Source organism: Phyllobates terribilis, unplaced genomic scaffold (assembly GCF_046119375.1).
Source record: "Phyllobates terribilis strain yellow unplaced genomic scaffold, ASM4611937v1 Scaffold_7__3_contigs__length_470593459, whole genome shotgun sequence".
Taxonomy (NCBI): domain Eukaryota; kingdom Metazoa; phylum Chordata; class Amphibia; order Anura; family Dendrobatidae; genus Phyllobates; species Phyllobates terribilis.
The window spans coordinates 431,087,317-431,114,821 of record NW_027362767.1 but is presented as its reverse complement, the minus strand read 5'-3'; the positions used below and the strand labels follow the sequence as shown (position 1 = coordinate 431,114,821).

The window sequence follows — 27,505 nt, the reverse complement described above, 5'->3', positions numbered from 1 at the left end:
CTGCGGATACAACAATCCAACATCACAGACTCCACCAACGTGACCTCTGAAGGTATCTGCTCTCCACCTGAAGGTGATTGTGACAGTGGAGTACGGGGGACCTGAGCTGTGGAGTACGGGGGACCTGAGCTGTGGAGTATGGGGGACCTGAGCTGTGGAGTACGGGGGACCTGAGCTGTGGAGTACGGGGGACCTGAGCTGTGGAGTATGGGGGACCTGAGCTGTGGAGTACGGGGGACCTGAGCTGTGGAGTACGGGGGACCTGAGCTGTGGAGTATGGGGGACCTGAGCTGTGGAGTATGGGGGACCTGAGCTGTGGAGTACGGGGGACCTGAGCTGTGGAGTACGGGGGACCTGAGCTGCGGACATGGAGAATAGATGCTTCGGTATTATATGGGGTGCGGTGCCGAGTCAGCGATGGCTCCTGGGGAGAACGCCAAGTACAAGCTTTACTTAGTGATACCGGTATCTGATCCGTGGATCTCACAGACTGCGGCGTCCTCCATATCCCAGATTTATATTAAATAACAATGTGTTAAATAAAGGACAGGAAAAATGTCATCTCCTGATTATGTCACGAAAACTTCTTACATTTTTCTCTTCTTCATCTAGAATGCCAAAACAAAATACAAAAGGAAATCACCAAAGATGCGCAAATTGTGACATTAGATAAAACATGTCTGCATCGTCCTAGAAACAGCGCCCCCTGCGTCCATGGTAGAGGCTGGTACTTCAGTATTAATCTGCGATACGTGACACGTAGCTATAGACAAGAGTGACGTCGTTTCTGGAAGAAAACAGCAAAGATTTTCTAGTCTCAGGCTCATGTATATACAGTCATATGAAAAAGTTTGGGCACCCCTATTAATCTTAAGCTTAATGTTTTATAAAAATTGGTGTTTTTGCAGCAGCTATTTCAGTTTGATATATGTAATAACTGTTGGACACAGTAATGTTTCTGCCTTGAAATGAGGTTTATTGTACTAACAGAAAATGTGCAATCTGCATTCAAACAAAATTTGACAGGTGCATAAGTATGGGCACCTCACCAGAAAAGTGACATTAATATTTAGTAGATCCTCCTTTTGCAAAAATAACAGCCTCTAGTCGCTTCCTGTAGCTTTTAATGAGTTCCTGGATCCTGGATGAAGGTATTTTTGACCATTCCTCTTTACAAAACAATTCCAGTTCAGTTAAGTTTGATGGTCGCCGAACATGGACAGCCCTCTTCAAATGATCCCACAGATGTTCAATGATATTCAGGTCTGGGGACTGGGATGGCCATTCCAGAACATTATAATTGTTCCTCTGCATGAATGCCTGAGTAGATTTGGAGCGGTGTTTTGGATCATTGTCTTGCTGAAAGATCCATCCCCTGCGTAACTTCAACTTTATCACTAATTCTTGAACATTATTGTCAAGAATCTGCTGATACTGAGTGGAATCCATGCATCGCTCAACTTTAACAAGATTCCTGGTGCCGAAATTGGCCACACAGCCCCAAAGCATGATGGAACCGCCACCAAATTTTACTGTGGGTAGCAAGTGTTTTTCTTGGAATGCTGTGTTTTTTTGCCACCATGCATAACGCCTTTTTGTATGACCAAACAACTCAATCTTGGTTTCATCAGTCCACAGGACTTTCTTCCAAAAAGAAATTGGCTTCTCCAAATGTGCTTTTGCATACCTCAGCCGACTCTGTTTGTGGCGTGCTTGCAGAAACGGCTTCTTTCGCATCACTCTCCCATACAGCTTCTCCTTGTGCAAAGTGCGTTGTATAGTTGACCGATGCACAGTGACACCATCTGCAGCAAGTTGATGCTGCAGCTCTCTGGAGGTGGTCTGAGGATTGTCCTTGACTGATCTCACCATTCTTCTTCTCTGCCTTTCTGATGTTTTTATTGGCCTGCCACTTCTGGCCTTAACAAGAACTGTCCCTGTGTTCTTCCATTTCCTTACTATGTTCCTCACAGTGGAAACTGACAAGTTAAATCTCTGAGACAGCTTTTTGTATCCTTCCCCTGAACAACTATGTTGAATAATCTTTGTTTTCCGATCATTTGACAGTTGTTTTGAGGAGCCCATGATGCCACTCTTCAGAGGAGATTCAAACAGGAGAACAACTTGCAAGTGGCCACTTTAAGTAGCTTTTCTCATGATTGCATACACCTGGCTATGAAGTTCAAAGCTCAATGAGGTTACAAAACCAAAAAAGTGCTTTAGTAAGTCAGTAAAAAGTAGGTAGGAGTATTTAAAACAAGAAAATGATAAGGGTGCCCATACTTATGCACCTGTCAAATTTTGTTTGAATGCGGATTGCACATTTTCTGTTAGTACAATAAACCTCATTTCAAGGCAGAAACATTACTGTGTCCAACAGTTATTACATATATCAAACTGAAATAGCTGTTGCAAAAACACCAATTTTTATAAAACATTAAGCTTAAGATTAATAGGGGTGCCCAAACTTTTTCATATGACTGTATAAATATAAACATCTAAACCCTTCTCCCTACACGATAAAAGATGCAATCGCCTTAGAAATCCTGTTACCGGGTCATTTATAATGCACAATAAATGCCATAAACTGGCAAACAAAAAAAACTATGGTGGAATTGCAAGTTTTCACCATTTCAACGCTGTTGGAATTTCTTCCCGTTTTTCAGCACATTTGATAAAATGAAAGGTATCGTACATAACTATAACTCGTCCCACAAAAAACAGTTATACGGATGGAAAAATAAAGAAAAATGACTCTTGGAAAAAGGAGAAGAAAAAACACAAAAAAGAAAAATCACTCGGTCAGAAAGAGGTAAAAATTTCACCCATCAGAAACCAGTAAAGTGCCAAAAAAACAGCTGATGGGACCTCAACGCCATCACAACAAATACACCGGCGAGTCCTCACCAGGTGATGTGTCCGTCACCTACTAGGGAAGGAAAATGTGTAAAGACGGAAGTTTCCTCCATCACCGATACTCACACTCAGGGAGTGACTGATGGATTGGAGTCTGAGGAGGCGTCCGAAGCTGCGGAAAGACAAAAAAGGATTAATACCATACACAGACGAGACACAGATAGTATCAGGGTCATGTTAATGCCCAGGAATAAGGAGAGATGAGGAGGCCGCCATGGAAGCCTGCAGCACTTTGTAGGCCTCAAGAGTCAGCAGAGGAATCATCCAGGACACAGGAACAACACTTCAGAGATCCCCAGAATAGTGCTAACACCCCCCCAGATTCAAGGCCAATACCTGAGGCTCCTTATTAATAATCACAAGTAGTGAGAAGCTCCAGTATACTCACCGCTGGCCGCTGTATAACGGGTCTTATTCTCTGAAATAAGAGGAAATAGAATTAGGAACAGAAAACCTCCTCTGCAAACAGGAATAATGGGCCCCAAACTGTACGATGCACCCATAGAGCCCCAGACATCCCTCCTGTACCTGTGTGCTTATGGAGGAATATAACAAAAGAGCCGTGTAATACGACATTTCTCCACCAGAGGCAGCAGCAATCCAAAAGGTTAAAGGGATAGTCCAGTGAATAAAAATTATTTTTAATGTTTTCATAACTGGGCAATTTATTTATTTTTTTTTTGTTTTGTGCTTTTGAGTTTTTCCTTCAAATTTCCTGAGACGTGTAACTTTTTTCTTTTTCCAGCGCTGTAGCTTGGTGAGGGCTCTTTTTTTGCCTGACAAGCTGTAGTTTTTGTTTTGTACAATGTTTTGATTGACTTTTATTGAAGTTATGGAGGGAAATGCAACATCCAAAAATTGCCAATTTTGGAGTTTAAATTTTTCTTTTTATCGTTTAATATACAGCGAGTGGCAATAATTTTACAAATATATATATTTTTCATCTGTTTAATTTATTTTTTAGTTCCCTTAGGGGACTTGACCCTGCCATTGTCAGATTGCTTGTTCTATATACTGTAATATCTCAGTGTTGTAGCATATTGTGAATCTGTTATTTTATAAAGCCCGGCTCCAGGCTGGACCTTACAGGAGACCAAGATTACAGTGACGAATGCGTTCAGTAGGCTCCTAGCTGTCATGGCTTTCCATCGGCACCACGTGATCACAACCAACACTTATAAATGCCGCAATTAGTGATTGATAGTGGCATTTAAATGGTTAAGCAGCAGTGATCGGAGCTTCCTTTGGCCTTTGCTGTTAGCGGCAACATTCTGGCTGTTTGCAGCCACCACTAGAGGGAGCTGATCAGCTTACTGCAGACCATTATTGACCTGTGACAGATACTTCCATCAGACGTTGGGTGCAGATGTATGGAGAGGGCTCGAGCTGATCCTTATTTTGACTATATAATGCAAAATGTAAATCAGTGCAAGTCCCCTTTGGGAACTAAAAAAAAAAATCTGTCAAATGTAATACAAAAATATTTAAGAAATAAAATACGGTAAATACAGTTTTGAATTATCCCCTTTTTTCCCCATCCAAAAATGAAAAAATTCAAAATAAATAAATAGATTTGGTGCTGCCTCATCTGTAAGAGTCCAACCTGGGAAAATGTAAAATTAATTACCCTATAAAACAGAGTAAAGAGAAAAGAAATTAAAATCCGGACTTCCACCTCCCCCTAAAGTGAAATAAAAAGCGCTCAAAACTTCATATACACCCCAAAGTGGAATGTGTTAGGGAAACCAAGAGTTAAAAGTTATAAGAAAATATATTTCTAATCCATGTTCTCATATCAGACAGAAGAGAATGTTTTGCACCTTGTAGAAGACTTGGGCTTGTCTACACCTGTGAGATAAAATGTTGCCTGTGCAATGGCAGAAATACGCAGGGAGCACTCAGCACATCGTCAATACGAGTAACTCTTTATGTTTATTGAATTCCGGGAAAGTTGCTGACGCCTATAGATTTTAGACCCATAAGGAAGAGACAAGTACTGTATGTTTGAATTGTCCATTGTATTCTAAGAGTATAAAAGGACTGACGATGTATCAAAGGGCAGACAACACTTATGACCAATGCCTTGTCCACTTGCTGCAAGGTAAGAATAAAACCTACCTTGTTCCGGATGATCACGTGCGTCGGGAGATAAGTTTTCTTCCAACTTGGTCGTGTGAACCGGAACCCAAGATCTCTCCCACCCTTCAGGGTCAAGGCTGACACCGTGCATGGGGTGGCCAAAGGCCACTTATTCTAAGATCTAGGGCTGAATTGCCGTACAAAGAGGCCAGTCTCTCCGAACCATGGGAAAGTGACGGGTTCTAGAACTGAGAGGACGGGTTCATCAGAACCGAGGTATGACAGAACATCTATTTGTTCTCATATTATTATAAACAAGCTAATAAGAGAAGCTTTGGAAGCTAGAGCGAGAAAGTATATTATTCCTAGGAGGCAATAGGACTAGTTCTGGGAACTAGGGTCAGTCCATGGTCTGTGTTTGAAGACTACAGGAATAAATAACTCCGTGGGCACATTAAACTTAGAGAAAGCTTATTCCGAGGAGGGAATAAGGACTAGTTCTGGGAACTGGGGAAATATTATAAGAGAACATGTTAAGCTAACGAGAGAGAGAAATACAATAGAAAATTAAGGTCTGCTTTGTTCTTTGTGATATATATACATACGTATATTGTAATTTTGTTGTTGCATAGTTTAAGATGATTAATCAGTGTCTTAGTCGTGCTCAGGGATTGACTAATTGGAACAGTTCCTCAGGTGAATACCTGTCACACACGTGGTCCGTGGACCCACTGTGCCACGAGCCGGGCTTACCTAAGAGACTACCTGGTTTTCACTAAAGCCCCTGATGGTGCAGTCAGGCTTGAGTTGCAGGTAACCACCAGGTCCACTCCTAGGCAGTCCCCGGTACTGCAGCAGCTGACCTCAGGGGTCAGGATCGCAGACACGGACATGGGTTCAGAGTCATTGGCAGGATTCGGAACCTGATTAGACAAAACGTGTTCTGGGTCTCCAGACAGGACGGATACTGGTGCTGATTCCGACAGTGCGGCTTCAGGCCTAGGTACCGCCGGAGCGGTTTCAGGCCGAGGTACCGCCGGAGCGGCTTCAGGCCTAGGTACCGCCGGAGCGGCTTCAGGCCTAGGTACCGCCGGAGCAGTTTCAGGTTCAAGTACCACCGGAGCGGTTTCAGGTACAGCACAGGTCTCGGGAACCGGTAAAGAATTAGACAACACAGTAACGAGAATAGGTTCTGGTTCAGAGCAACATGAGATTCCCGAACAAGGACCTGACAATGGACTTAGCAGACTGACTAAATGCTGATGTTGCTCAGGCACCTCATTACAGGGGAGAATGCCTTAAATACCTAATGGCTTCCAGCTATAGACTGGGGACATTGCAGGAGTGCTATAACCCCATTGTCTGCAATTGGAAGATGGTGGGAGGAAGCTGAATTGCAGTTGGGACATAGTGTGGTGAGTGAAGAATACTTAACCCCCGGGTTCTAAATCGGGTAACCAAACATCTAAAAAAAATGAGTGTCTAACTGGGGATGCCAAATGTATGCATAAACAGGATCCCATAAATGTAAAGTATCTTAAGAAGTGGCAAGAAAAATAAGAAATGAGTACGAGTGACTTTCATGGATAATCTGTCTGTCCGTCTGTGTAATACTAGTTAAACCTCATATAAGTGAGAGAATCTTATCAGAACCTCTGAGTGTGGTGATTGTTCATGAATCCAATACTTTCCTGCACATTGTGTAAAGGTCGCTTGTACTACATATAATATATATGGAAGTGAATGTATCACCCCAAAATACGGATCTCTGAACTGAGATTTATCCAGGAAAAAGTATACAGGAGTCTAAATCTTCATACAGGACTGACTTTTGAGGGAAAACCTACAGCACTTAACCAGACGACTGCTAGAACATATAGCAAAAAGAGGATTCAAGGGCCCCATTGTGTGTCCATATAGTGTATTATCTTTTGAAGAAGAAGCTAATACAGGAGGGCTTTGTAGAGGATTATTGGGAATAACATCTGATAACCTTTAAAAAACAAACTAAAAGGGTTTTTTTTCACGACAACTTATGTTGTTGAAACTCCCGGGATGGTTAACTCAACGTCTCTGTGACCTGACTGTAAAGACCTTCCCAGGAACCAATGAACAAAAAAACCACGGTAAAGTAACCCGTTGCATTACAAAACGTTTCAGTGTTTTCTGGTGGTGGGAGACGCGTACGTAGTGGTCCTACAAAACCATTCTTACCGAACCTTTGCCAGTGTTTGAGTTTTTGTGTGTACAATTTGTGGTCTGTTATATGTTTTGATGTGTCTATATGACTTCTGAAATATTGTTATAAATTATGAGGATCCCTGAATGTGGACACAATACAGCCATAACTTGGTCGGGGAAGGCTCATAAAAGGGCAAACTGGGTATAGATATCCAGATGCATCCAAAAAGAAAATGAAAATGTGGATGGGTATTTCTTTAGCCTGAAAGAGATATCTGACAGTCATAGCCGTTCCAACCTCTCACTGACCAGGCGAATGACTCTACATGTGAACAGCAATTACAGAATGTACAGTTGTGCTCAAAAGTTTACATCCCCCGGCAGAATGTTTCCTTTCTTGGCCTTGTTTCAGAGAATATGAATGATAACAAAAAAAAACTTTTCTCCACTCATGGTTATTGGTTGGGTGAAGCCATTTATTGTCAAACTACTGTGTTTTCTCTTTTTAAATCTTAATGACAACCAAAAACATCCAAATGACCCTGATCCAAAGTTCACACACCCCAGTTCTTAATACCGTGTATTGCCCCCTCTAACATCAATGACAGCTTGAAGTCTTTTGTGGTAGTTGGAGATGAGGTTCTTTCATTTCTCAGATAGTAAAGCTGCTCATTCTTCTTGGCAAAAATCTCCCAGTTCCTGTAAATTCCTGGGCTGTCTAGCATGAACTGCGCGCTTGAGATCTCCCCAGAGTGGCTCAATGATATTGAGGTCAGGAGACTGAGATGGACACTCCAGAACCTTCAATTTGTTCTGCTGTAGCCAATGACAGGTCGACTTGGCCTTGTGTTTTGGATCGTTGTCATGTTGGAACGTCCAAGTATGTCCCATGCGCAGCTTCCGGGCTGATGAGTGCAAATTTGCCCCCAGTATTTGATGATATCGTGCTGCATTCATCTTTCCTTCAATTTTTATCAAGTTTCCTGTGCCTTTGTAGCTCATACGTCCCCAAAACATCAGCGATCCTCCTCCGTGCTTTACAGTAGGAATGGTGTTCCTTTCATCATAGGCCTTGTTGACCTCTCTCCAAATGTAACCTTTATGGTTGTGGCCAAAAAGTTCAATTTTGGTTTCATTACTCCAAATTACCTTGCACCAGAAGTTTTGAGGCTTGTCTCTGTGCTGTTTGGCATATTGTAGGTGAGATACTTTGTGGCATTTGCGCAGTAATGGCTTTCTTCTGGTGACTCGACCATGCAGCCCATATTTCTTCAAGTGCCTCCTTATTGTGCATCTTGCAACAGCCACACCGCTAGTTTTCAGAGAGTCCTGAATTTCAGCTGATGTTATTTGTGGGTTTTTCTTTGCATCCCAAACAATTTCCTGGCAGTTGTGGCTGAAATTTTTGTTGGTCTACTTGACCGTGGTTTGGTTTTTACAGAGCCACTGATTTTCCATTTGTTAATCACAGTTTGAACGCTGCTGACTGGCATTATCAATTCCTTGGATATTTTTTTGTATCCCTTTCCTGTGTTATACAGTTCAACTACCTTTTCCCATAGATCCATTGACAATTCTTTTGCTTTCCCCATGATTCACAATCCAGAAACGTCAGTGGCTGGATGAAAGATGCAAGAGTCTGTCTGGATCCCAGAAACTCACTCAGCTTTTAAGCACACACACTGATTACAAGCAAACAGGTCACAGGTGAGGTTGTTACCTTTAGTAGCCATTCAAACACATTTGTGTCCATTTGTGTCAAATTCTGTGCATGTTAACAGCCCAAAATCACCAGGGTATGTGAACTTTTGATCAGGGTAATTTGGATGTTTTTGGTTGTCATTAAGGTTTAAAAAAGAGAAAACACAGTAGTTTGACAATAAATGGCTTCACCCAACCAATAACCCAAAAAGGTTTTTTGTTATCATTCATATTCTCTGAAACAAGGCCAAGAAAGGAAACATTCTGCCAGGGTATGTAAACTTTTGACCACAACTGTATTTCTCAGGGGATGGCACTAATGAGAGAAGATGAAGGAAAATGTATTTGGTGGAAGGAACTGGGAATGTGAGAGAAAGAAACAGAAGACATGATAAATACTGTGGTGTAAGAGGAAGAGGAGGGATGAATGGTGATACACAGTACACATACATACTTTGTCTGTGGAAAAGTGGGACATTGGGTTTCAGCAAAGAGAAAGAGGAGGAAGAGTTACTAAACTTTATAGACTTAGATATGCTATTGAATGATGGGGACCCCAAGATAGAAATGACCATTAATGAGAAAAAGATTGTTCTCTTATGTGAGTCAGGGACATCAAGAACAGTGGTGAACCTCAGGACATACCCCATGGGCAAACATCTAGAGAAAGCATAAGTGTAAGAGGGGCCAACGGTCAAATTCATAGGGAAAGATTATCCCTACCATTAAAAATACAGAACAAGTATGTGCCTGAGGAGCTTATCTCCTCAGACTATGTGTGTTATCAAGGGGTAGAGGAAACAACTACAACCCCTGGCAAAAATTATGGAATCACCAGGCTCGGAGGATGTTCATTCCGTTGTTTAATGTTGTTGAAAAAAAGCAGATCACAGACATGGCACAAAACTAAAGTCATTTCAAATGGCAACTTTAGGGCTTTAAGAAACAGTAAAAGAAATCAAGATTAAAAATGTGGTACTCAGTAAGGGTAATTTTTTTCAGACCAAGCAGAGGGAAAAAATTGTGGAATCACTCAATTCTGAGGAAAAAATCATGGAATCACCCTGTAAATTTTCAATTCCAAAACTAACACCTGCATCAAATTAGATCTGCTCGTTAGTCTGCATCTAAAAAGGAGTGATCACACCTTGGAAGCTGTTGCACCAAGTGGACTGACATGAATCATGGCTCCAACACGAGAGATGCCAATTGAAACAAAGGAGAGGATTATCAAACTCTTAAAAAAAGGTGTAGCATCGGCGTCTCTGCCTCCTGCCCGGCAGAGACACCGTCCCCCTTACCGCCGCGGTCCTGCTCCGGCGTCTTCTGGCCTCCCTGCAGCTGCTGCATGCAGCTTTCCTGGCTCTGTGCTTAGGGCGCGCGCGCTCCCTCCCTCTTAAAGGGGCTGCGCGCGCTGTCCTAAAAAGTCCCCGGCCAATGGTCAAGAGGACTTCCCCTATAAAGGGCACCTCTTCCAATATGGAGGTGCCCGTGCAAGGTTGTAGCTTTGTGCTTGATACTCTGCTTCAGCCCTCAGGTCCCGCTGCTAGCCTGACTACTAGTCCAGCCTGCCAGCCTGACTTCAAGTCCAGCCCGCCAGCCTGACTAGAAGTCCAGCCGTCTGCTTGTCTACTCTCCAGCCTGACAGTCTGTCTACAGCCAAGTCCGCCAGTCTGTCTATGGGCTCTGTCCGCCTGCTTCCCTGGAAGCTCCCGCCTGTCACTTGCCGTGACCTCCTGACAGCCTACCTAGAGGCTCCCGCCTGTCACTTGCTATGACCACCTGACTGCCTACCTAGAGGCTCCTGCCTGTCACTTGTCGTGACCACCTGGCAGCCTACCTAGAGGCTCCTGCCTGTCACTTGCCATGACCACCTGACTGCCTACCTAGAGGCTCCTGCTTGTTACTTGCCTTTCCTGCCTGACAGCCTACCTAGAGGCTCCCGCCTGTTACCTGCCGTGCCTACCTGTCAGCCTACCTGGAGGCTCCTGCTTGTTCCTGCCGTGTCTGCCAGTCCACCTGTCCAGACCACCCGTCAGCCTGCTTGTCGTGCTCTTTTGCTGAACCGGTCAGTCCTTGCCATCTGACCCGTGGGAGTCACCTGCTCTCTTACAAGGTCGTCCCCAGAGTAGCACTTGGTCCCTCTGCTCGGTCCCTCCCTGGTCACGGAGTCGATTGAGCCGCCGTACGACCCTGGTTGGTCTGAGTTTATACCTAGTTACGCCCCTCTGGGTCCCTCCTTGCACTGCAGCACAGAGGTTCCACCACCCGGATCCGTAACAGAAGGTAAATCATCACACAATGTTGCAAAAGATGTTGGTTGTTCACAGTCAGCTGTGTCTAAAATCTGGACCAAATACAAACAACATGGGAAGGTTGTTAAAGACAAGCATACTGGTAGACCAAGGAAGACATCAAAGCATCAAGACCGGAAACTTAAAGCAATATGCCTCCAAAACAGGAAAAGCAGAAAACAAATGAGGAACGAATGGGAGGAAACTGGAGTCAATGTCTGTGACCGAACTGTAAGAAACCGCCTAAAGGAAATGGGATTTACATACAGAAAAGCTAAACATAAGCCATCATTAACACCTAAACAGAAAAAACAAGGTTACAATGGGCTAAGGAAAAGCAATCGTGGACTGTGGATGACTGGATGAAAGTCATATTCAGTGATGAATCGCGAATCTGCATTGGGCAAGGTGATGATGCTGGAACTTTCGTTCCAATGAGATTTATAAAGATGACTGCATGAAGAGAACATGCAAATTTCCACAGTCATTGATGATATGGGGCTGCATGTCAGGTAAAGGCACTGGGGGGATGGCTGTCATTACATCTTCAATAAATGCCCAAGTTTACATTGATATTTTGGACAGTTTTCTTATACCATCAATTGAAAGGATGTTTGGGGATGATGACATCATTTTTCAAGATGATAATGCATCCTGCCATAGAGAAAAAACTGTGAAAACATTCCTTGAAAGAAGACACATAAGGTCAATGTCATGGCCTGCAAATAGTCCGGATCTCAATCCAATTGAAAATCTTTGGTGGAAGTTGAAGAAAATGGTCCATGACAAGGCTCCAACCTGCAAAGCTGATCTGGCAACAGCAATCAGAGAAAGTTTTAGCCAGATTGATGAAGAGTTCTGTTTGTCACTCATTAAGTCCATGCCTCAGAGACTGCAAGCTGTTATTAAAGCCAGAGGTGGTGCAACAAAATACTAGTGATGTATTGGAGTGACTTTTTTCCCTCTGCTTGGTCTGAAAAAAATTACCCTTACTGAGTACCACATTTTTAATCATGATTTCTTTTACTGTTTCTTAAAGCCCTAAAGTTGCCATTTGAAATGACTTTAGTTTTGTGCCATGTCTGTGATCTGCTTTTTTTCAACAACATTAAACAACTGAATGAACATCCTCTGAGCCCGGTGATTCCATAATTTTTGCCAGGGGTTGTGTAACAACTATCAAACTTCCAGTTACCAAGCCTATAATATTGAACAATCACAATGCTATATCTATTGTCATTAGAGTCTTTGTGAGCTCTGATTGTCCATATAGTTTGTTGGGTACTGATGTACTCAGTGCCATGAAGGCATCTATTGATTTCTCTTCAGATGCTCCTCAAATTGTATCTCTAGTTCATAAAGAGACACTGTGTACACTTATGGCATAGTGGCGTAGAGCCAAATTCAGAGTTCAGTGAAAGTGAGAGTAACTCCGCACATGAGGGAGACAGAGGGGGCCGATGTGCCTGCGGGGTATGACCTAGCTAAAAGTGAAAGTAACTCTCAGCACATGAGGAAAGACTCCTCCTGGGGTGCTGGGTTAAAATAGAGATTGACAAAATCTGGACAACCCCAGGGAAACTTTCAGTACATGTCCAGGGGAGTCTTGGTTCCCAGTGACAGGAATCTATGGATCTATCCCTGAGTACGGGTTGAGAAGAAGCCCTGAAGGTGGTACCCAACACTCTCTGGTCAAAAGGTGCAGTGGTTGTGGGATGCCAACTGGTTGAAATCACCCCAAAGTCTTAGTTTAGGCCTCACCAAAGACACTACCCCCTCAAACCAGAAGCTGATGAGAGTTACATGATGTCAGTGTTCACTCAAGAGTACGGGGACAAGCAAAAACCATTGGTCTATTACGCCTCTAAATTAGACATGGGAGCCGGGGCTCTGCTGCAGTTGTTGCCACATCCGTGGCTGTGCAGGCCTCGGCTACATTGGTATTATTTTACTCCCTGACGCTTAAGGTCTCACATGTGGCAGCAGTCATATAACTGCAAAACAAAATGGATGGATAAAGGTGCTTTAGTAAAAAATAGCATGTATGTATGTGTATGAAAGCCCATCCTACCAAGTAATTTATTTAGACATGTTCCACAGGGACAAGCCATGTCTCAACAGGAAAGATGGTAGGAATCGTATCTGAGATATTTACAGAAAATGGATTCAAGAATTATAAAAAAATAATGTTTGCCTGTCTTGCCATATTTGTGCAAAAGATAATTCCCAGGGGAATTTGAGACTAAGGTGAGGGCAATTCCCCACAAACGCAATACCCATTCCAACACATATGCATGGATTCATAGAATGCAGAATGCATAGAATTAAAGAAATGTGAAGGGAAAAATATTGCCTAGTGATTATTGATGCATTGACAAAATGGATCAAAGTATTTCCTAATGCCAACCCAGATGCTGAGACAGTGGCAAACTCCTAGTGTAAGAAATCATACCAAGGTTTGGGATACCGGAGAAGATATATAGCGATAGTGGTCCACACTTTGTAAATATGATCATTACAACAGTGCAACAAAGTTTTAAGATAGAGGTGAAAAATAATTGTGTCTATCACCCTCAGTCGGCAGGGCTGGTAGAAAAACATAATGACATACTTAAAAACAAACTCAACAAAAGTATGAAAGATACAGGGAAAAACTGGGTTTTCTGCCTCCCATTGGTCATTCGAAATGTTGTGAGGCCAAATATATGTTCTGCCCCAGCTCAGACCATTTGTAAGGCACGATGAGGAAGCTGACCAAACTATAGCAGAATATATGGCAAAGATGCTAACAAGGAGCAGGCCGTTCCTCAAGGATTAATAGTGAAACCTGGAGATTGGGTCCTGATTAAAGTGATGAAGAAGAAACATTGGCATAAACCCAGATGGAATGACCATTCCAAGAGTTACGAACCACTCCAACTGCGGTAAAGGTGGCTGAGAGGAAGCCGTGGATTCACCTTTCTCACTACAAACTGGTAAAAGGTCACCATCTCCAGAGGCAAAAGTCTGACTACAAAGGGGGTCCCCTTAAAAGGAGAGGACTCATCTCAACCTCATTGAAGAAACCAATGGCCAACAGAAAGACAGGTGATGAGGTTTAGACAGGTGGCAGTTATTCCGGGGATAATACTGTGGGTCCAAAGAAGATATATAATATATACCACCCCCAAGGGCTTATAGTGATTTTTGTAAAAAAAAACAAACATTAACCTTTCATTAGGGAGAGACATCTAATGAAGTATAGGAGGGTTTCTGCTCACTGATGAAGGATAGTTGTGGAGCAAGGGAAGCTACCTTCCTCTGGCTAATTAACACCCTGGCCTGGGTGTATGAATACCTGCTGTGTATCAGAGGGAGGTGTCGGTGATATTACTCCTTGTGAAGGCTTTAGCAAGAGCAGTACTACTTCCTCTCTGGTGCTTGAGGACATGTGCGCATTTGTCTGGAGTCTTTTAAAGTGAAGCAATTTCCCCCCTGTTTGTCCTCCCTTGTTGTCTTTAGTGTTTAGTGGGGACCGACTAGTGCTCATCTCCCGCCTTCCCTAGCCTTAGTCATGCGCCAGGAAAAGACAGGGCGATGCACGCGTGTGGCGATTGGTGAAGAACCAATATATGGTCGTTAGGGGAGACAGGGTGACACTAGACCAGCCTATGAGGTCTCCACTCCCCCCTTTCCCTAGAGTCCGGGCTCCCTTTCCTTATTCCCTTTGTGTTGCACTAAGTCTTTCCCACACCTTGCATGACAGGTGGGTGTGCCTTGGTACAATTCTTGATGCCCTTCCACCTGTTTTCAAAGAAGGATCTCACTGGGCCAAGGGAGGCCCTTTTGAGAGACTGGCACAGGTCCAAAAGATCCTTTCCGGGTGGGTCCCTAAGAGGGTATTCAATTGAGTTTAAAGCGTGTTCGAGTCTCTCCTGGTAGGCTACAATAAACAAAAATGTGGATTGGATTAATTACATATATTATAACCAACAGAGGTTTGTTAATCATACACGAGATGCAGTAAAAGGTATTGCAGAACAATTGGGTCCAACTTCCCTAATGTCCTGCCGGAATCGAATGGCGCTTGATATGTTGTGTAAAATGTTTGGAACTTACTGTTGTACCTTTATCCCCAATAATACAGCCTCATATATTAGTATAACGAAAGCCCTGGAGGGCCTGACATTCCAGTCTGAGGAACTAGTGGAAAATTCATGGATAAATTATCCATTTACAATCCTGTTGGAAGGGTCGGAAGATGGAGCGGACTAATTACATTGCTACTGATGTCTCTCTGTGTGATGGCAGCTATATAGGTGACCTGCAGATGTTGTTGTGTACCTTGCATAAGAGGACTTCTCCAAAGGCTGATTGACACCACTATAACTAAAATCATGTAGCAGGATGAGGAACCATTTGAGATCAAAACTGATGAGACCTCCTATTCCAGCTACCAGGATGATGGCATACCCTGAAAAGCCCAGCCGGGAGAAGGACTGCTTTAATGCTATGGACATTTGGGATATATTTTGTATAAACAGGAGAGAAATGTTAGGGAAATCAAGAGTTAGAGGTTATGGAAAATATATTTCCAATAGATGTTCTCACAGCAGGGACAAAAAAATGTTTTGCGACCTTGTACAAGACATGGGTGTGATGCTAGTGACCACTCACGGACAAGCCATGAGGCTGGGTAGTCAAGAGGTCTGAGGTCAAAAGTCAGGAGCATACGTCAAACACAGAGGGGTGAGACCAAGCAATAGTCAGGTCACAATTCGGGGTCAGAACTCCAAGAAGGTAGCGGATCACGACAAAAGGGCTAGGCAAACGGATGATCAAGACAAATCCAAGGTCGAGCAATAAAGATCAGAATACAAGGCTAGAAGTACAGAGCAAGCACATGTTTGAAATGTCCATTGTATTGTAAGAGTATAAAAGGTCTAACGGTGCATCAAAGGGCAGACAACTCTTATGATAAATGCTTTGTCCATTTGCTGCAAGATAATAATAAAAACTACCTTGTTCCAGATGATACCATGACTCGGGAAATAATTTTTCTTACAGTATGAATTAAAGCTTCAGCCCAATACGCAAAAAGCAAGGCCGGACACAGCTCCATCAACAGAAAAATAAAATAAGTTACGGGTCTCAGAAAATCACAACTCAAGCGAAATATTTGATACAAAGTTCAGAATTTTTTTAAGCGCTACAAAAAAAAACCTTTATAAGTTTGGTATTGCCATCATCGTTGTGAGCTGGAGAAGCATTTTCCCAGGTCACTTTTACTGTACAATGAACCTCATAAAAATTAAACCCAAAGTGGAATTGCATTTTTTTTCACCATTTTATCCTCTTTCCAGAACATTATATTGAAAAGTGAATGGTGTCTTTCAAAACTGCAACTGATCCCGTAAAAAACAATCCACATATTGCTATGAGAATGGAAAAATAAAATTATGAAACAAGAGGAGGAAAAAAATGCGTCCTTAATGGGCTAAATAGTATGTGCTACTGTGTATCTGAGTGGCCGATCTCCATCAGCGTCACATCCTGCACCGAGCCCTTTATTTCTGACACTTACTCTTGTATATCATGAATCCAGCACCTGTGAGAACGATGATGACGAGGATGATGACCCCAGCAGTGGTGATCGCAGTCAGGAGCGCGTTCTGTGCCCGTTCTAAACGGTTAAATGAAGAAATGATAAGAGCTCGAACACACGAGAGATTCCTACATGATAATCACATAAAATAACAGAACACGGACACATCATAATATAAATAATAATAGAACATTCCTGCAGATTTGTGCGAGATATCACAAGTCTAAGAGACCGAATGTCTCATGAATGTGGAAAGTTTTTCCAATTATCCGTATAAGTAACGTGAAGCTGATGAAACACTAAACTGATAAAACCGGAGGGAAGTGACGGAGAGACTGAGGTTGTTGTGAATGTGGTAAATACAGTAGTGTTCAAAATAAAAGCAGTGAGTTCAAAAACATGAGTTAAGCTCAAAACTTTTATACTAGTTTTTATTTCCAGCATTGGGAACATTGCACACTGTTTTCTAATTCCAAACATGAAGAGAAATGTATATAATCGTTAACTACTTTACAGAAAATAACAAAAAATTAACATTGGGCCGTTCTAAATAATAGCAGTGTCTGCATTTGTCTTTACAAACTCACAATATGTCTCTTCTTTTTTTGAGGATTTGGCATTCCTGTGAATCACTAACCTAATATTTAGTTTTATACCCATAGTTTTTTAGAACTGCTTCACATCTATGTTGCATAGAGTCAACCAACTTCTGGCTCCTGTCAGCTGTTATTCCAGTCCAGAATGCTTTGACTACATCCCACAATTTTTTGGCAGTTGTTGGCTTTGCCACAGAAATGGCATTTTTGATATCACCCCACAAGTGTTCCATCGGATTAAGGTCCAGGGATTGGGCCTGCCACTCCATAACCTCAATTTTGTCGGACTGGAACCAAAATTTTTCTAATTTACTGATGTGTTTAGGTACGTTATCTTGTTGAAACACCCATTTAAAGGGCATATCCTCTTCAGCGTAAGGCAACATGACCTCTTCAAGTATTTTAATATATGCAAACTGGTCCATGATCCCTGTTATGCAGTAAATAGGTCCGGCACCATAGTAAGAGAAACATGCCCCTATCATGATGCTTGCACCACCACGCTTCACTGTCTTCAGAGTGTATTGTGGCTTGAATGCAGAGTTTTGGGGTTGTCTGACAAACTGTCTGTGGCCCTTTGACCCAAAAAGAACAATTTTACTTTCATCAGTCCACAAAATGTTTCTCCATTTCCCTTTAGGCCAGTTGATTTGTTCTTTGGCAAATTGTGCCTGCTTCAGTACATGTCTTTTTTTCAACAGTGGGACTTTGTGGGGACTTCTTGCTAAGAGATTAGCTTCACACAGGCGTCTTCTAACTGTCACAGTCCTCACAGGTAACTTGAGACTGTCTGTGATCATCCTGGAGCTGATCATTGGCTGAGCCTTTGCCATTCTGGCTATTCTTCCATCCGTTTGAATGATAGTCTTCTGTTTTCTTCCACGTCTCTCTGGTTTTGCTTTCCATTTTAAAGCATTGGATAGATCATTTTAGCTGAACAGCCTATCATTGTCTGCACTTTTTTATAAGTTTTACCCTCTCCAATCAACTTTTTAATCAAAGTACGCTGTTCTTCTGAACAATGTCTCAAATGACCCATATTTCTCAGGCTTTCAAGGAGAAATGCATGTACAACATGTGCTGGCTTCACCCTTAAATAAGGGCCACCTGATTCACGACTGTTGCTTCACAGAATAATTGACCTCACTAATTGACCTCCACACTTCTGTTATTTTTATCACATCCCCTTTCAATTAATTATTCAAATACACAAAAACCTGCAGATCATGAATGCGGAGTTTTCTTAGAATTGGCTGCACCAACTGGTAAATTGCTTGACATGTGGTGATATAATTTATACTAAAAACAGTGATTAATCTGGTTAGTCATATTGGACTGCTATTATTTTGAACACTACTGTACTAGTACAAATCTATAAGCGAACAATATGCTGATGGAAGAACTTTTTCACTGATTGCAGAGACCTGATCCCTTTCCAAATCAGTTCATGGCGAGACCACAGATGGGACAATGTACATATTTCCCTGCATTATCCTTCTCATTCATGAGCGCTGGAGCCCATGAATGGCTGTTGATGGGCTGCAGCATTCCGTCAGACAGAACTCACACGAGTGCTGGGAGTCAAAGTGCCAACATTGTACAGTGGGGGAAATAAGTATTTGATCCCTTGCTGTTTTTGTAAGTTTGCCCACTGACAAAGACATGAACAGTCTATAATTTTAAGGGTAGGTTAATTTTAACATTGAGAGATAGAATATCCCCCCAAAAAATCAAGAAAATCACATTGTATAAATTAGATAAATTTATTTGCATTTTGCAGTGAGAAATAAGTATTTGATCTCCTACAAATCATTATGAGTTCTGGCTTCTACTGACCAGTTAGACACTTCTAATCAACTCGTTACCTGCATTAAAGACAGCTGTCTTACATAGTCACCTGTATAAAAGACTCCTGTCCACAGACTCAATTAATCAGTCAGACTCTAACCTCTACAACATGGGCAAGACCAAAGAGCTTTCTAAGGATGTCAGGGACAAGATCATAGACCTGCACAAAACTGGAATGGCTACAAAACCATAAGTAAGACGCTGGGTGAGAAGGAGAAGCTGTTGGTGCAATAGTAAGAAAATGGAAGAAATGCAAAATGATTGTCAATCGACATTGATCTGGGGCACCATGCAAAATCTCACCTCGTGGGGTATCCTTGATCATGAGGAAGGTGAGAGATCAGCCTAAAACTACACAGGGGGAACTTGCTAATGATCTCAAGGCAGCTGGGACCACAGTCACCAAGAAAACCATTGGTAACACATTACGCCTTAAAGGTTTAAAATCCTGCAGTGCCCGCAAGGTCCCCCTGCTCAAGAAGGCACATGTGCAGGCCCGTCTGAAGTTTGCCAATGAACACCTGGATGATTCTGTGAGTTATTGGGAGAAGGTGCTGTGGTCAGATGAGACAAAAATTGAGCTCTTTGGCATTAACTCAACTCGCCGTGTAGGGAGGAAGAGAAATGCTGCCTATGACCCAAAGAACACCCTCCCCACTGTCAAGCATGGAGGTGGAAACATTATGTTTTGAGGGTGTTTCTCTGCTAAGGGCACAGGACTACTTCACCGCATCAATGGGAGAATGGATGGAGCCATGTACCATAAAATCCTGAGTGACAACCTCCTTCTCTCTGCCAGGATATTAAAAATGGGTCATGGCTGGGTCTTTCAGCAAGACAATGACCCAAAAAATACAGCAAAGGCAACAAAGGGGTGGCTCAAAAAGAATCACAGTAAGGTCTTGGAGTGGCCTAGCCAGTCTCCAGACCCTAATCCCATAGAAAACTTATGGAGGGAGTTGAAGCTCCGAGTTGCCAAGGGACAGCCTCAAAATCTGAATGATTTAGAGATGATCTGCGAAGAGGAGTGGACCAAAATTCCTCCTGACATGTGCGCAACCCTCATCATCAACTACAAACAACGTCTGACTGCTGTGCTGCCAACAAGGGTTTTGCCACCAAGTATTAAGTGTTGTTTGCCAAAGGGATCAAATACTTATTTCTCACTGCAAAATGAAAAAAAAATTATTTAAATTTATACAATGTGATTTTCTTGATTTTTCTTTGGATATTCTATCTCTCAATGTTAAAATTAACCTACCCTTAAAATTATAGACTGTTCATGTCTTTGTCAGTGGGCAAACTTACTAAAACAGCAAGGAATGAAATACTTATTTCCCCCACTGTACGTGATGTATGACATGTATCTAAGCCAAGAGAGAGAAACTGGAGAGGAGACAAAGAGCAAATACGGTCTTATTTGGGTAACAATGTAGAAGGATATGCATGATTGCGCTCACCTGGATGGGTTGTGTGCACACAACCACTTATAAGGCTTAATGCAGACCCACGAGTAGATAAATACATAGAACTGGAGAAACAAATGGGTTAATCTGCGATGCCATGAAAAAAAAAATGAAGGATGCCAATCCAATTTCAGGTGGTTTTATTCGTCAACCCGTTTCGAAGTATATGACTTTTTCATCAGGACAAACCATGATCTGATCTATTCTGGAGATAGTCGAGTGCTGTAGTCAGCTTTATCCAGCAGCCCCATGAACAATGAATGGAGTGGAGGCTGAGCATGATGCACCTACGCACTAGTTAAAATAAGACTGCAGAGCCTCCATATCGAGCTTGCCAGTGGTAGGACCCCCAGTGATCAGCCAGTTATCCCATATGTAAGAGGGTGCACTCCATGTGGCATTTGTGACTGGCAATTGCCACCTACTGCCCAATACGAAACCAATAAGAGGGGGTTAGTGTTTTGAGAAGGACGAGTCTAGCGGAAGCACCAAGTCAGGTAACACCCATGACGCAGTTTCCTGATATAAAAAGCTGCGGAGCCAAGGCGGGAGGAGACTTGGCATGAAAGAGAAACAGCAGGACGTGTGCTCAGGGGTACATCGCGACCAAAGTACCAGGCCACACTTGAGAGACCAGTTCGGCAGGCAGCTGTTCGCCCATGAGTGAGACCCAAACTGCGCCAGGCAATATCCTTGGACCAGACCACGCCGGTCAAAACCTGTGGCCCAGCCCTGTGCCAGTCAAGATCCGGAGACCAGACTATGCCAGACAAGACCCAAGGCCCAGCCCTTGTCCTTCAGGACCCTGCAGATGCTCGGCGCAGGTCAAGCCCCGAAGATCTGGGAAGGACCCTAATCCGGAAGTGGTCTTCTTATTGCTTCACATCAGGATGATAATATATCTGACATGTTAACTATTTAAATTATTATTATTTTACTATTACTATTTAAATTATCATTATTATTAAAAAAAAATATTAAATGATTGATTTCTAATAAAAACTGCCCGACCCCTGATGTTTCCTGTGCACGACTCTTGGTCTGATGATGGGATGGAGGGTATGGAGGGTGTGGAGAATGCATATAGCATTGAAATAGGGAGTTCGCCACCAAAAAATTTACAAGGCACAATTTGCACATACCAAACAGGCAATGCCCAGGAGAGCAGCCCAGAAAGTTGTCACGTTTGAGATATACCCCTTTAGAGAAAAGACTCACCCCATTTTACATGAAGTGGTCTCTTTAGGCTGCTGTGATCCACATAACAGGAGTATCTGTCATCCTTTTTGGGGGTCACTTCTGCACTGACCCTGATCTGATAGGTGCCATCAGGATTGGGGAGGACGTGTGTGGTCTCATATGAGTGAACCTCGTCCTCCCTGTTCATCCACTTCACATCCACAGCTCGGGGGTGAAATCCGTACACCTGACAGTGAAGCTTCATGGTGTCTCCTTTCTCCTGACCGGACACCTTCACCTGGGGCCGAACTGAGAGTAAAAGACATAAAATATATAAGTAGCCCTCAAATAAACAAAGGGCATCAAAGAATCCCCACAGCTACGATCATACAGTGTATGGACTCTTAAATGAACAGTATGAGGACAGTTATGGACATGGGGTCTATTTAAACCTTTAAACAGGACTTGTCATCTGCTCAAAAAATTACGTTAAATACCTGGTAAAGATCCCTCAGTGCCCCCAATTCTGCCTCTTTTTTCCGTTTTGCGCTGTGTGGTTCCAGTGCAGAAATATTCACATTTGTTGTTTTTGGAGTGCAGCATGTGAAATCTCTGCTAGTCATTCAACCGGTCAACTAGAGTCTTCTCTGCAGATGCTGCCAATTACAGCACAGCACTTTCTGTCACTGCTACAGTAGATCAGCTGCAGAGCTGTGATTGGCAGCATCTTGGAGGGAAGGGTGAAAGCACACACCTCCAGAGATGACTCTGAACACACGTCCAGTTGTACTGCAAGCAGAAACTTCACATGCTGCGCTCCAGAACAAACAAATGTGAATATCTCTGCAATAAAGTGACGCAGCGCAAAACGGAAAAGAACGGTAGGATCGGGAGAGCTCAAGGATTTATACAAGGTATTTGACTCAATGTTTTAAGCAAGTGACAGGTGTCGTTTAATAATACATCTGATAAGCAATGATTATTATCTAATGACCACATATAGAATGACCGGAACAATCAGGTCCATACAGACAGCTCATAAGGATTGAGATTACATTGACACAGGACATAAACTTAGTTGAAAAAAAATCAGCCCCAGATTTTACTGTGAAACTGCAGCAAAATGGGCAACACATCCATGGTACAATCCATCTGGGGTACATGCAGATTCCTCCAGCTCCATAGATACTTTTACCATGAATGTTGGAATGAGGTTAAAGAACATTACGCAGTGTGAGAGTGACTTGGGGTAAAATCTCACCCACTTGGCTGGCACTATAATATACTGCAGATTTTCGGCTGCGCTATTGTGGCAGTAAAACAAAGGTGACACACAGACGTCGTGCCCAACACACCTACCGAGCTGCTGACACCAATCACTGCCCCCAGGGTAACACTCTCACACCATGTTTATCTCCTAATGAAACATGTTTATGGACCACCTGATATATGTCTATAGGTCTAATATCAATATGGAGAAGAAAACCTCTCATTTTTGCACATATAATGGACAGTGACGTCACCTCTCCGTTCCAGGACTTCTCTTCCGTGCTCCAAGAATCTTTTCAGTAAGTCAATACACTTATTCTCCAGATACACCTTGTATCTCTCGCCCATTCTTACATCCGGTCTGTTCCATCTGTATGCGATTATCTGAGCCTCGTTCATGATGGGCATAAATGATCCGGTCTGTACGTCCAAATCCATGAACTTTTCTCCGTCGTATCTAAACTCCTCATATCCTCCGGTGCCGCCATCATCTCGCAGCTCGCAGCTGGTCATCACCTGAACGAAATGGAAGCCTGCCCACAATACAGCAACATGTTATACACGGGTTATGCATACAGTACAGACCAAAAGTTTGGACACACCTTCTCATTTAAAGATTTTTCTGTATTTTCATGACTATGAAAATTGTACATTCACACTGAAGGCATCAAAACTATGAATTAACACTTGTGGAATTATATACTTAACAAAAAAGTGTGAAACCACTGAAAATATGTCTTATATTCTAGGTTCTTCAAAGTAGCCACCTTTTGCTTTGATGACTGCTTTGCATCTTCAGAAGATATCTTTATATATTTCATTACTTCTCCATCGTCATATAACTTGTCAGAGCTGGGATTCAATCGCAGGACCTGCGTTATGGAAGGCAGCACCTCTAACACTGAGCCACAGGATGCACTTTTGTGAATATGAGAATTTTCTCTGCCTAAAAACCTCAAGCTTTCTTTTTTTTTTCAGGCATATTATATTGGTATATATCAAAATATCTCTATATGCCCATACATAATAAGTAAAAAAAAACACTGAAGAGTCATAGATTTTTTCCATAAAGTTACCAAAATAGCAGCTATAGTAATCGCATTTTTAAAATATACTTTTTAATAAATGTCACAAACCGGTAAAGAACACAGACTTATTTGGTTTCCTCATAGAAACTCATACAATACAGTGAACTCATTATTAATGGTTCTGGGTAAATAAAATCATAGAATAACTCATAAAAAGTAAAGATATAAAACATGAATGTATCTTTTACATGCGTGATGCCAAAATGTCTCCTAAAACAACTACAGCTCATCTTGAAAAAGAAAGCAAGACCTCATAGTTTTTTCCATTTTACAATTTTTTTTTAAGTTTGGCCTTTAGGGCAATGAATAATGTAAGACGAAAATAAAAAATCCTTCTGACCATCTGAACAAAAAAACTAAATTTCCATGAGGATTAAATTACAAACCGGGTGTCATATTGTTGTCTCCCTCTGTTTTAGATTCTCGTCATATATTGGGGTCTTAATTGTTTTTCTATATTTATGGCATGTTTCCATATGTATAGTTTGTTATGTGCAAGTGTATATACGTGGGAAGGGAATGAGTGTGGGGCGCGGACATGTTTTGTACTTAACCCTTGGCTGTCATTGTCCGCTGGACCTCATACAATACACAGAATACTTTTTTGAATAAGCATTGAATACTTTCTATTGGACATGTAGGACGTTGTGTTCTCACCGTCCGTGTGGTTGAACCTCTTGTTCCATATCAGTAATTCACGTCTGAACACGGCCTCGTTTTCTCGATCGATCCTGGATTCCCTCTCCCAGTGCTCCGGACTTTCCTTCCCCTGCATCCATGAAGCCACAGGTCCGGTTTTGCCAGTGTCACTGCTGTAGAGCTCAACGTACTGGTCATCCAGATATCCAACAATCGAAAAGTCGGGTATCCCATATCCTGGAGTCGAGACCCCCGTGTAGTAATAGCGCAGAGAGTGACTGTCTGAGAGAGACATACAGGATCATCCCAAGATATTGGGAATAAAGCGATGCTGGAACCTGATTATATCTCGCTTTCATGATTTTCTGGTTGTCATAAACTGACATTACAGCGTTGGTGCCGAGCAGTCTGGATTTTCCAAGATTTGACTCTCAAAACAACCAAAATAGCAACCGTTCACTATTTTGCTGGAATCTTTTTTTAGGATTGGGAAAGGGTTAAAATAACTAAAAAAAAATGTACACTTAGCTTTCCTTATCTGTTCTTATACCGTCTGCTCAGCTCCTTGGTCCTCGGCACTGGCATGGAGCATCTGGAAGCTGCAGAGGAGGCCGCATAAGAACAGATGAAGAAAGGGGAGTATTTTCTTTTTCTCTTTTTTTAAAGAGGTTGTCATCTACCCGAATAGTCCCTTCTCGATCACTATGTTTCCACCTAATAAATGGATAACACCTATACTCACCTCCAGTGCCTGCTGCGTTCCAGTGATGTCGGCACTGACTCTCCCAGGGATTGCATAACAATGATATGTCACGCAATCTCTGCAGCCAATCAGAAGGAGACAGGATGGGGGACATAATTACAGGAAGGAACCAGAACGGGGGACATTATTACAGGAAGGAGCCAGAACGGGAGACATTATTACATGAAGGAGGCAGGACGGGGGACATTATTACAGGAAGGAGGCAGGATGTGGGATATTATTACAGGAAGGAGCCAGGACGGGGGACATTATTACAGGAAGGAGCCAGGACGGGGGACATTATTACAGGAAAGAGCCACGACGGGGGGACATTATTACAGGAAGGAGCCCGGAAGGGGGGACATTATTACAGTAAGGAGCCAGGACGGGGGACATTATTACAGGAAAGAGCCACGACGGGAGGACAATATTACAGGAAGGAGCCTGGAAGGGGGGACATTATTACAGTAAGGAGCCAGAACGAGGGACATTATTACAGGAAGGAGCCAGGACGGGGACATTATTACAGGAAGGAGCCAGGACGGGGACATTATCACAGTAAGGAGCCAGGACATTATCACAGTAATGAGGCAGGATGGAGGACATTATTACAGGAAGGAGACAGGATGGGGGACATTATTACAGGAAGGAGCCAGGATGGGGGACATTATTACAGGAAGGAGCCAGGACGGGGGACATTATTACAAGAAGGAGCCAGGATGGAGGACATTATTACAGGAAGGAGACAGGATGGGGGACATTATTACAGGAAGGAGCCAGGATGGGGGACATTATTACATGAAGGAGCCAGGAAGGGGGACATTATTACAAGAAGGAGCCAGGATGGGGGACATTATTACAGGAAGGAGGCAGGACGGGGGACACTATTACAGGAAGGAGGCAGAACGTGGGATATTATTACAGGAAGGAGCCAGGACGGGGGACATTATTACAGGAAGGAGCCAGGATGGGGGACATTATTACAGGAAGGAGACAGGATGAGAGACATTATTACAGGAAGGAGACAGGATGAGGGACATTATTAAAGGAAGGGGCCAGGATGGGGGACTTTATTACAGGATGCAGTCATGACTGGGATTATTATTACATTGGGGGTGAACACGCATGTCTTTATAGGATCTAGAATGCTACACGGGCCTGTATGTCTGACCATCATACAGGGAGGGCCCAGGTCCATGTTTTGCATCGTGGCCCATTAGACTGTAGTTACGCCACTGATAATGTAACAGACAGCTCCGTACATACTCACCAGAGTACACCCCGGACACTGCCAGGAGGATCAGTGTGAGGACGATCATCTTCTGCATCCTGCGTCTGATATAACGGAGAAACATAAAGTAACCAGGGAGAAGCAGAGAAGGCAATAAGCGTTCACACTGCAGATAGGAAGGAAGGGACCTGACAGTTCAGACTCACCAATAAGAGCCGTGATCGGCAGAGGAGGATGGAGAGTCCGAGAGTGAAAGTGAAAATATGAGATGATTCAGAAAAAAGGAACATTAACCCCTCCATGGCCCACACTGGATATATATACGCCATATAGCAGGTCGGTGTGTGGAGCCGGCTCAGGAGCTGCGATATACAGTCGGCATCTGCCTGTAACAGCGACATTGTGGCACGTAATTCTGCCCGGGCGTCCGTTCTGGGGCCAATCACCTTGTGACATGATCGTGAGGGGCTAATGGGTCGCCCGTCGCAGGTACCGGACTTCATAGGAGTCCAGGATTTGTCCTGTATACTACATTACTGGAGTGGTGATATATAGAGCAAGCCGTCAAACCATCGCAGGCTCAAGTCCTCCAGTGCGAACTAAGAAACACAATGTAAAAAATGCATTAAAAACATTAAAATAATTAATTTAATTAAAGTTACAGTAAATTAAATCCACAATTAGTAAAAAAA

At 42.8% G+C, this 27,505-nt stretch overlaps 1 protein-coding gene across 2 annotated transcripts; it reads right to left on the bottom strand.

Annotated features, from left to right (window-relative positions):
• Positions 1 to 431: 431 nt before the first annotated feature.
• On the bottom strand, positions 432 to 27,101 carry LOC141155242 (class I histocompatibility antigen, F10 alpha chain-like). 2 transcript variants are annotated; one of them, XM_073642044.1, is made up of 9 exons: positions 27,020 to 27,101; positions 26,853 to 26,917; positions 24,859 to 25,122; positions 23,368 to 23,646; positions 21,884 to 22,153; positions 16,735 to 16,833; positions 3,305 to 3,334; positions 2,983 to 3,028; positions 432 to 608 (listed from the first exon to the last, which is right to left on the bottom strand). In XM_073642044.1, exons 2-8 carry the CDS (start codon positions 26,908 to 26,910, stop codon positions 2,985 to 2,987), a joined length of 1,044 nt encoding a protein of 347 aa, XP_073498145.1. In that variant the 5' UTR covers positions 26,911 to 26,917; positions 27,020 to 27,101; the 3' UTR covers positions 432 to 608; positions 2,983 to 2,984. The 2 variants fall into 2 exon arrangements, with proteins under 2 accessions (XP_073498145.1, XP_073498143.1); XM_073642042.1 differs by lacking the exon at positions 27,020 to 27,101 and having other exon boundaries at positions 26,853 to 27,009.
• Between the last annotated feature and the right edge of the window lie 404 nt (positions 27,102 to 27,505).

What these genes read in the sequence shown, in the direction of transcription:
- LOC141155242 (XM_073642042.1), bottom strand. Translation starts at nt 26,937, where the DNA reads ATGTTTCTCCGTTATATCAGACGCAGGATGCAGAAGATGATCGTCCTC. An exon ending in AGAAGTCCTGGAACGGAGAG is followed by an intron (nt 22,154 to 23,367) that starts GTGACGTCACTG and finishes TTTTACTCTCAG; the next exon opens with TTCGGCCCCAGGTGAAGGTG. An exon ending in TGGATTCATGATATACAAGA is followed by an intron (nt 3,335 to 16,734) that starts GTAAGTGTCAGA and finishes CTCTTATTTCAG; the next exon opens with AGAATAAGACCCGTTATACA.